Here is a 10,824-nt window from a genome sequence, read left to right on the forward strand (position 1 = left end):
GTGTTTGACAAGCCCAATTAGAAATCCCATTTTGGAAAACCCATTCTCCGATTCTACTTGAAGAAGCAAAAACGGAGAATCAAGGCAGGAGATCCTTTTCACGGTTTCCCATTTTTCCATTTTCCGTGCAATTATCAAAATACTCATATTATTATTACCTATTTACCATTTTCGTCCTACATTTAACACTTCTTATCTACTTCATCACCTGTGATAACAGAAGCAGTACAGAGAGAGATACAAACGCAAAAATAATAATAATAATTTTTTTAAAACATCTTTTAACACAATAATAAAGGCCTATCGTTAAAAAATAAAAAATAAAAAAATTGTACATCTTTTAACACAATAATAAAAGCCAAGGGCAACTTATTAAAAAATCAATCCATAATTCATTTTCATCATTCTTCTACCAAACACTACTATAGTTTCAAAATATATTCTGTACATATCTCCCAAACACTCTACTATACTCAAAATACATTCTGGCCATAATCCAAAAAGCCAAAAAACTGAAAATGAAAAGTCAAAAAGTAGGCTACCAAACACCCTATATATTTGGATTCAGAGGTTCAAATACGCATCAGCCACTGCCATCCTCGATATCCTTAGGTTTTTCCTGAACCACCTAGAGACAAATAATCAAATATGATCAAAACAGGTGACAAAACAGTTTAGAACAGCCGGCCGAACCCCCTTCGCTTAATCTGCAAAATTGCCTCTCAGCATAGATGATCGAATCTGATCTGGTGTTGAGGAAAATCTTTGAAACACTTACTAAGCATAAAAACTGCCGAGTTCTTCCATCGAAAAAATATCAGAAAAGACCAATGAGTTCGGACCACACATCCGGTAATTCCGGCCGAAAAAGGTTTATCTTGCCCACCGTGAATGTTTTTTTTTTTGATCCGCCGCCGTGAATGTTTGATAAGATAAACCATGCTCGTGTAATAAATCAGAGCAAGCAATTTACATTAACTTCAATGGCTATACACATTGTCCTTAATTGCTAAGAATTTTCTTTCTACGAGGAGTACCTTCGTATACAAAAGGAGGGGTTTTTCTATGCAACAGGAGCAACAAAATGCACAATTTCAGGCTTTAATTTTACATGGAGTTATGAAGTTCAATATAATGTATATCCAGGGGTAATGACTAGACCTTTTCTTTTTCTGGGCCATCTGAAGATTTAAGAAGTGGCTCCTGGCTTACCGTATCGGGATCGGGAGAGAGAGCTGTTTTCTTGGCAGGATAGAGCACATAATGCTGTACAATGAAGAGTAGGTCAAAGAAGATCGACACCTGCAAATGTACATTCCACAAAAATCAAATCCAGTATAAGGATCTAGCAAACAGTATCAGCTTATTATGGAGGAAAGCGGGAAGGAGATAATAACAGTTTTTTTTTTTGATCCTCAAGATAATAACAGTTTGCATGACGTAAAATAATCTTTCCACAGTTCATCTTCACAAAAACTGAACTGCAGTCTAAAACACACATTTTTGTTTGTCCTCCCTTTATTATGGTTTTGTATCCATTTCCCCCTTTTCTGTCCAAAATCAAATACATGATTCATGATGCCTCATATTTGCTTGCCAAGGAAAGATAAGCAACAAAACCAAGCACCCAGAACGTTTTCAAGGAACCCTGGAAAAAACTAGATTCAAAGTTTGATTTCTTACTGTTTTCCTCTGGTTTTCCAGCACTGCGGTGAAGGGTAAACCCCAATCCCTTTTGCTTAACAGTATGGAACTACTGTTTTCCTTATACCAAGAAAATGTAGAGCTGGGAAGAAGAATTCTTTTTGGTTTCTTCTTCTTGTCTTTTTCCTAAATTACTTATGAAACAGAAGGCTGAAAGGCAAACTCAGTGTACAGGATTTTCTAGGGCAACAGCATGGGAATGAAGCTTTTATGAAGATAGTCAATAGCAGTAATGAGAGAGAGAAATAGTCCATACAAATGATAGCAAGGTCTTGCCGATATTTCCATAGAAGTTCACCCAGGAATCTGAAACAGACGAGTGAGTGAAACATTTGATTAGACAAAGTATGATGCAGATGGAACTAGCTTTCATAAAATGCATATCAAGTTGACGAATGGAAGACACACTTTGATCTATAGATTGCACAGCCATCTGGCCATAACTTGCCACCCCTCCAAGCAAATCAAGTAAAATGTTGCCAATGCTGAACCCAATGGTGCTCTTCCGCCGAAAGTTCATGACTGCCTATAATCCAGCCCATAGTTCAGTAATAGATTCAAATCACCAACCAAAAAGTGGAAAATTTGGACCGGTGGGGCATAAATAAGAGGAAGGACTTTTCTCTAGCATAAAAATTCAGTAATAGATTCAATTCAATGATTGTAACCTGAGGAATATATTTGATGGTCGTCATAACAACCTGCAGTGTGCTGCAACACAATTGAAATTATAAAATGTCAGAGTAACAGAAAAAGTTATGCCATAGACAATGAAGAAAGTTCCTACTCAAAAAGAATTGTATAGAAGAGTTAGCTCCTTAGCTTGCCTTATTACTTATTACATCCCACAAGTTATGGAGGACAAATTGCATTCCCCATAACTGTAGCTAGAATGCAAGATATCGGGAACATGCTAGTGAATGGCCACAAAAGATATATACCATTGCAGCCAATCACAAAAAGAATGACATCAAAAGAAAAAAACTTGAAGAACATCAAACAATTTCCTGGTATCAGTCATTGTTGTTTTTTCTACGAGCGGAAAAGAGGAACGCTGGAGGGAAGTCATAAAATGTCTTACTTAAAGCAGGAGACTAGCAAAAGCCAAGAATGGCTTGGCAAAGCTATGAAAACACACACTGCTGCAGCTAACCATGCAGCAGAAACAATTGCAATACAAGTCTTTGAGACCTTCTGATTTCCACGCTGTACAAAACATCAATACAAGTTTGTGTTAATGTGTATTACAACATAAGATACTATTTTCACTGCAAGATATTATCTTCAATGTATATATATAAAGTAAGATACTATTTGGCTAACAATATCAGAAGTACTCTTTCCACCAATTGGACAAGAAATGGATGTAATCATTTCTGCAAAAATACCACATTTCTGCTTTTCAAACTGAAGCACCTCTAAAACAAATGGCCAAATAAGACCAAAACTAGTCAAGACAAAATGAATTACTTACGTCATAAATAGCAATTTGGAACAAGGTAAACGCAGTGAGTAGAACAGCATGCGTTGAAAAAGCTACATCATTCGCAGCTACAGGTATCAACTGCAACAAGAATGACAACGATGTAAATGAGCCCTTCATCTTTTGGCAAAAGCACATGTAATTCTCCAAGCAACTTCCTAAAAGCAACTAATGCTATGTGCAAACAAGTTTAACTTGTATAGGGATTGGAAAATAAGAGGCAAATTGAAACTTAGGTCCATCAAAATTCAATTCAAACCATGTTACAAGAATATCCGTAGAACAACATTCGCTTGACAAACAAAAATAACAGGATAGGATGCTAGCATGTCACTCTTCTGCAAGTATACTGAGATCTGTATTCGAATCAAGGTTGCGATGTTTAGTTCATCTCATAGCCTAACGAAACTAGATACAGAAACATAAGTAGTCTCGAAACTAGAAATAGTGGAAGAAGTTGGCCTTTTCATCAGATATCCCATGAACTAGAATTGTTATTTTCCATTTTTTGGTTACCAGGTCCAACAAGAAGCCATAAAGAGGAATAAGCAATATAGAAGCTTGAAATCTGGTTACATATTTTTGGCTGTAAGACATCTGAACACTCCCAAGAACCTAAATCTCTTTACGTTCCCCAATTTTCAATAGGTCGCTCTTTCAAAGCCTTGCTTACAAAACCCCATTACCATCCAAAGCCAATGTTTAAGAATCACATTCTATTCACAAGTTAACATGAATTCTTCATATGCTAAGTTCAGCCAAAAGCATTGATCCGATAATCTGATTTGAGCAGTACTTTTCCAAATCACTGAAATTTGGTCATAAACAATTTTTGTGGACTCACAGAGACCAGCAACACTCAAAACTCAGTAAGCATAATCATCCAAGACCAATTTCATTACATCAAAACTTGAAAATTCAATCTGGCAGTATTGTCCAGTCTTAGCGTCTTTAAAATCTGTCAAGTTAAGAGTACGAAAAATCCAAAACTATAATCATTGAGCTTCCGGTTTGCCCAGTCATTAGTCGATGTGCATGTAACCTAGATTGGACATCCGATTATCAAAAGCTTGTGAAGACTATGATATGTACGCTGCTTCTAGTTTCTATGAGCATGGAAAACACCACCAATCCTCAACCAAGTCAAGCAATTTATGTTTCGGGATTCCTCAGAAGCCAGACACTGAAAAGGAATAAAAAATTCAGACATATCTATCACAAGATCCCCTTTAGAAGGCGTGAACATCAGTTTTGAGGCTGGCTCACAGTTTTTTCTCCCCCTTTAACAACCTAAATAAATTACTCTCCCGTCCCAAAAAGATTGTTCGTCTCATTGATATATAGTAAGCAGCGGCAAAAAGTTTGAAATTTCACCGACAAAGATGACTTTTAAGTTCTCGGTTTATTTTTAAGTTTTCATTTTGCAGACCCAACAATCTTTTGGAGACGGAGGCAGTACCAAGAAAGAAAAAAAAAACTGCCATCCCAAATTTCTTCTCCGCTCTTTTCTACTTTCACATCTCAGATTTCACCAGAGATTAATCTCAATTCAAGATTTTTTTTTTCTATCCATCCGTTGCATAATACGCTTTAGACATGCATCAGGTGTCCGGGCCTCGAGTGTGTACATATAGATTCACAGATAGAGGTAAATAGTAGTAATAGTGAGAGAAAGACCTGATCGCGGCCATATTTCTTGCGGTACTGCTTCTGAACAACGGAGCTGAAGAAGAGGGTAGCATTGTAGACGAGGTAAGAAGAGTGCTTGGTCAAATTCAGCAGCACGAAATCGAAATTCAACCCTACCACACTGCACAAACAAGAACACCAATTGATTAGGCATAAATCCGTGTGTGGATACTGAAAAGATCGGATTTTGATAAAGTAAGCGTGGATTCCACTCATTCCAGAACGGATTTTAACCCATTATTTTTTAAAAACGCAATTTTAAGTTTAAAAATTATGATTTTATTAAAATATAAAAATGTGCAATATACATCTTGCTTCAAATTTTTTATACAATGCAAAAAATTAAAAAAACATTTTTTATTTAAATTAGTTTTGTATTTAAAAATATAAAATAAGTTGTTTATTTTTAAAAAAGATTTCTGGAGCTTAAGGCGGAATTGAATTGAGAGAGACGGATAGAAAAAAAGAATTGAGAGAGAGAGAAATGGAATATGTGTGGGGGTCCTGGGGGAGAGACCTTTTCCGGCGAAAATTCAAGATGACTTGGGGGTAAAAACTGATGGACCAGGCACAGAAGGCAGTCCATCCAAAGACGTTCGATAACACTTCTAGGTGAACGGAATTCCACGACGCCATTCTCTCTCTCCTCTCTCTCTCTAGGAAACTGGATTGGACGAAGTGACGACAAGAGCTTTTTGTCTTTTAGGAAAAATTGAAATTCCCACCCCTTTTTTTTTTATTATTCACATTTTTTTTTGTCTTTTAAGAAAAAAAATACATTTGAATTTGTAATTACAGAAAGTTTAAGCGCACAATTCTCAATGCAACTGTGCTGCATTAAGCTAAATGGTATTTTTAGTTAATACTATATGTAAAAAGAATGATTTACTTAAAATCTCGTGAAAACATGACATTTAGTTCATTTAGATTAGTGAAAAAGCATTCTATGTCCGAAAGCGTTCGACGCATATGGGTCAACATGCATCGAACGGTCACGCAAGCAGTTGTTTCTAAAATTGTGTTTAAAAATTTGGTGCCTAGCATTTGTTAAAATTCCGATATAAATGTTACATACGGTCAAGTTTTAGTGTTATTTTTCTAAGATTTCTTTTCATTTGTAAATAAAGAAAATAAGTCAACAGGTGAAAGAAAACCAAAATTTCCAAATCCATGGCTAACGCTAATCAATGGAATAAGACAAAAGCAATGAGTTTATAAATGTTCTCTCATAGTGGTTGAAGATATTTTCTTTCAATAATGCTACGAGCAGGATCTCCGCTCACGACCAAAATTATGACGCTAACGTGAATTGAGCCCCACGTGAACTTAAGCCAAAAAAATCCAATAATTCTACAGAACAGGATCTTCACTCACGACCAAAATCATGACATTGACGTGAACTAGGTCCCACGTCAGCTTAAGCCAAAAAAATCCAATACGGCTACGAAGCAGAATCTCCACTCACGACCAAAAACATGACGCTGATGTGAACTGGACCCCACGTCAACTTAAGCCAAAAAAAAAAATAGATTCCTGAATTTTTTTGAATCGGTCCCCAAATTAGGAGAAATTCTTCAGTGCTGAGCGGGCACGGTGCCACATGGTGCCGAGCACCATCTCGGCCGTCCAAATGTGTTTTGGATGGCTCAGATCTGTTTGGGCTTGAGGAGGCGTTTTGATAATTTTACACTTAAAAAATACCCAAACAATCTGGGCCGTCCAAAATACGTTTGGACGGTCGAGATGGTGCTTGGCACCACCTGGCATCGTGCCCACCTGGCACTGAAAATTTTCTCCCAAATTAGATCATGCTCCTCGCGCCAAAGCCAAACCATACCCACGCTCGAGAGCAGAGAGAGAGAGAGCTTCCCCAGGGGACAACAACGTGTTGCTGTGTCCGATTTCTGGATCCACTCCGATCTCGTTCTGATGATCGGATTCGTTTACTTTGTAGAACTTGTCGAGAAAACTGCTACGCAAAAAATCAGCTTAATTGGATATCATTAAGTGCCTGATCGGAGCCAATGTAACTCTCGATCCATGGGTTACAGTGGATTTGATTCAGTATTTCGGATCCATTCTTTTCAAGATAAAAAGGTTCCGATCAAGCACTTAATGATATTCAATTAAGCTGATTTTTTGCGTAGTTGTTTTACTCGACGAGCTCTACAAAGTGAACGATTCCGATCATCGGAGCGAGACCGGAGTGGGCTCAGAAATCAAGCACAGCAGCACGCTGCTGCCCCTGCCCCCCCCGCTTTGAAATTTTTCACTTTGTAGAGCTCATCGAGTAGAATAACTACGCAAAAAATTAGCGTAATTGGATATTATTAAGTGCCTGATCGGAGCCCATGTAACTCTCGGTCCATGGGTTACAGTAGATTTGATCCAGTGTTTCGGATCCATTTTTTTCAAGATAAAAAAGTTCCGATCAGACATTTAATGATATCCAATTAAGCTGATTTTTAGCGTAGTTATTCTACGCGACGAGCTCTACAAAGTGAACTTCCGATCATCGGAGCGAGACCAGAGTGGGCCCAGAAATTGGGCATAGCAGCACGCTGCTGTCCAACTACGCAAAAAATCAGCACAATTGGATATTATTAAGTGCCTGATTGGAGCCCATATAACTCTCGGTCCATGGGTTACAGTGGATTTGATCCAGTGTTTCAAATCCATTCTTTTCAAGATAAAAAGGTTCCGATCAGGTACTTAATGATATTCAATTAAGCTGATTTTTTGCATATTATTCTACTTGACGAGCTCTACAAAGTGAACGATTCCGATCATCGGAGCGAGACCGGAATGAGCCTAGAAATTAAACACAACAGCACGCTGCTGTCCCCTCGCTCTCGTGTTGTTTCTACTCCTGCTTAGGTAACCCTTTGTTTTCTGGAAATCATTTAATTCTGATGATATGTTTTGAAAAATCGAACCCAAAAAATCATTTAATTTTCTTTATACTGAGGTTTCGTCATAAATATCGCCAGTTCAATGAATCTGGATCATGAATCTAGACGTAGTTTCGTCTACATATAAATGGCAAAATACTCTGTTTATAGAACCCCTTTTGAAAGAGTGGTATTTCATCCATCCCTTTTTAAGTGTCATGCTTTGTAATTTCAATTTATTAAGGGACATCATCATTACACATTTTCACATCAACTTTTATCTCCATTTTTTCTACTTATCTTCTATGGAAATATCATCATTACACTTTTACTCACTAATTTTTCAAATGGAATCTATTTTTAACGGCAAAAAAGAAAATGCACAAATTTTGTCCACTAACTTTACAAAATGGACCCTTATTTTGGGTTTCGATGATGTCACCTGTTATAGTGATATACCGAGGCCCTTCAAGTGATTGAGGGTTCACGAGGAATAGAACGCGATTGCTTGCTAGAGCGACATCAATTCCAACCTGAACAAAGACGATAGAGACAAAAACGAAAACAACAAATGGCAACTTCATTTTTGGTGGCCTTCCTAACAATATTGCAACATAGCTAGGTGGGATAGCTGATTTGTTGGTGAACATCTCTTGTTGTCGTTGGTTTAGAGCATCCGCCTCTTTAAATTTTAGACCAAATTACATTTTAAAATGCCATTTTATTACTTTAGTTAGTCACTTTTAAAATGCATACTATGCCACTTTATTACTTTAGTTAGTTACTTTTAAAATGCATACTGCATCAGACTCTTTACTCTAACTTGTGGTCCATTAATATATTATTTCCTTCTTCTTCCAAAATAATATTGAAATGATATTTTTTTTTTCTCAATTGTATACTCTATAGTAGTCTATTAAAAAAATTAAGTTCTCCAATTTTAAATTTGTTTGAACCGATGTGAAAATTTTATTTTTTGGATCATATTATTGTAAAGAGTCCTAATTAATTTTTGTCTTTAGAGCTCTCAAAATTAAGTATTTGCTATCTATTTGGGACCATGTAGAGCAAAAAATTAATTATGAGAGTCATAGAGACAAAAATTAACTATGACTCTTTAGGATAAAATTATCAGAAAAATAAGATATTCGCACCAATTTAAAAAGATAAAAATTAGAGCACTAAATTTTTTAATTGTATTTTTTAATATATAAATAGTCTAAAAAAAATTAAGTACTCCAATTTTTAATCCGTTTGAACCAGTGCGGAGATCTTATTTTTTTGATCAAATTATTCTAAAGGGTCATAATTAATTTGTCTTTAGGGCTCCAGGGTTCCAGATAAAGAGCAGATACTTACGATACTTCTATCGAAAAGAATAATAGTAAAAGAAGAGCAATGCTATGTACAATACTCTCATCGAGCACTCATCTTTCACACTTCACACATTTAATTGTGGGATGCATCCCACACATATGTGAGAGAGAAACAGTAGGGGGCATCCGACACATATATGAGAGAGAAGTGGTCGGAGGTAATCGGTAGGATACCTAGACTTATTGGTAAAGAAAATTGGGAAGAGTTTACAAATAAAACAATAAAATATTAACAAATGGGTGAATAGTTCCTCGCCTCTTATAAAAGAGAACTGTAGCAAATCTACATTTTTGTAAAGTGGCGATGAAGGCCACGGGACCGATGGACCTCCATTTTCAGTATATTGCTCTCTACTTTAGTGGAAGGAGAGGAGTAGAGAGGGAGATGTGGATGCCCTTATATAGTGAGTCTTTATGGTTAAATTAGGCCAACCCATTTGATGTGACTCCCAAAATAATAGTAAGCTCTTGTTTCTAAATTCTAAATGCTTTGCTAACAAATCGTGAAGGGATTTCCTATACTTATGTGAAGGGATCATCCAAAAATTGTGTGAATATAAACTTGAATAAATTTTGTTATAGAATGAATGCCCTTTCTTCATTCAGGGTGTAATTAAAAGGTTGACAACAAAATTGTGAGTGTATTGGGGAGTTTGTGTGCAGCCTCTTTCTCTTCTGGATTTTAGGGCAAAGTCCATTTTGACCACTTTGGTTTGGGTCATATGTAGATACATCATTTATGGTTCAAAAGTGTGCAATAACATTGTAAAGTGTGCACGTAATCCAATTCCCTCTATTTTAATAAATGTGTATCTCACACGTCTCTTGAATCTAACAATTCAAAAATCTAATCCAAGCCGTTCATATATAATATATTAATCATATAATAGAGCATCGATCTCTATAAAAAATCAACTCGATCAGACATCAATAACTCGGTGATCTAATTCTTGTAAGATGAATGATAAATTTAAATTTAAAAATTTCTTCCATAATAAATTCGATTCAACTATGAGGTTTTCATTTTTTGATTGACTAGAATTTTGGTATGGATGTAATATTTGTCAAACTCTACAATATCAACGGTTCATATCTAATTTTAAGTACATGAGATGGATTGGTTAGATTCAAGAAATAAGAAGAATCAAGGGAGAAGATGATGGCATATTAGACTTTTGATGCGTGTTTATCACACTTGACGTTATAATGGATGGAATTGTGTATTATGTGCACACTTCACAAGTCACAGGGGTGTTTATTGTATACTTTTGAACCATAGGAAGTGTATCCACACATAACCTAAACTACAGGAGGTCAAAGTAGATTTTACCCTAATCTATTCTATTCATCTCTAAATTCTTGTAAAATGCCATGAAATTGTGACTCACTATGGGCAGCTCTCAATGGTTGAAAGACATAGTCACGGACTCACGTGGCGTCCCAACTCTTTTCTTTACAACATGTACAATTACAAAAGATCGATGATTTAAGCGTATTGACCCCTAAAAAATTATGTGATGAAAAAGGAGTCTGGGTATCGCGTAACCATTTGCTCGTTCTAGTCTTCGCCGTCGACCTTCTCCACCTATCAAAAGCTTTTTCCGTTCGAACTTCACGAGTTTTAAAAGTTCTCATCTTTTCGGGGCTGCCGGGTTTCCAAGGGAAATTTACATAATTAGTT

The 10,824-nt window shown here is 36.3% G+C and overlaps 1 protein-coding gene across 1 annotated transcript; it reads right to left on the minus strand.

Moving 5' to 3' along the window:
- Nucleotides 1-928: 928 nt before the first annotated feature.
- LOC131303474 (cystinosin homolog) lies at nucleotides 929-5,566 on the minus strand. Its single transcript, XM_058330352.1, has 8 exons — nucleotides 5,394-5,566; nucleotides 4,865-4,997; nucleotides 3,179-3,268; nucleotides 2,786-2,910; nucleotides 2,373-2,415; nucleotides 2,113-2,230; nucleotides 1,961-2,010; nucleotides 929-1,302 (listed from the first exon to the last, which is right to left on the minus strand). The coding sequence occupies exons 1-8, from the start codon at nucleotides 5,510-5,512 to the stop codon at nucleotides 1,156-1,158; spliced, it is 825 nt and encodes a 274-aa protein (XP_058186335.1). The 5' UTR covers nucleotides 5,513-5,566; the 3' UTR covers nucleotides 929-1,155.
- Between the last annotated feature and the right edge of the window lie 5,258 nt (nucleotides 5,567-10,824).

The sequence above is a fragment of the Rhododendron vialii genome, chromosome 10a, assembly GCF_030253575.1.
Source record: "Rhododendron vialii isolate Sample 1 chromosome 10a, ASM3025357v1".
NCBI classification, from domain to species: Eukaryota; Viridiplantae; Streptophyta; class Magnoliopsida; order Ericales; family Ericaceae; genus Rhododendron; species Rhododendron vialii.

What these genes read in the sequence shown, in the direction of transcription:
- LOC131303474 (XM_058330352.1), bottom strand. Translation starts at nt 5,512, where the DNA reads ATGGCGTCGTGGAATTCCGTTCACCTAGAAGTGTTATCGAACGTCTTT. An exon ending in AGAAATATGGCCGCGATCAG is followed by an intron (nt 3,269 to 4,864) that starts GTCTTTCTCTCA and finishes TTCTTGTTGCAG; the next exon opens with TTGATACCTGTAGCTGCGAA. An exon ending in GCAAGACCTTGCTATCATTT is followed by an intron (nt 1,303 to 1,960) that starts GTATGGACTATT and finishes GTACATTTGCAG; the next exon opens with GTGTCGATCTTCTTTGACCT.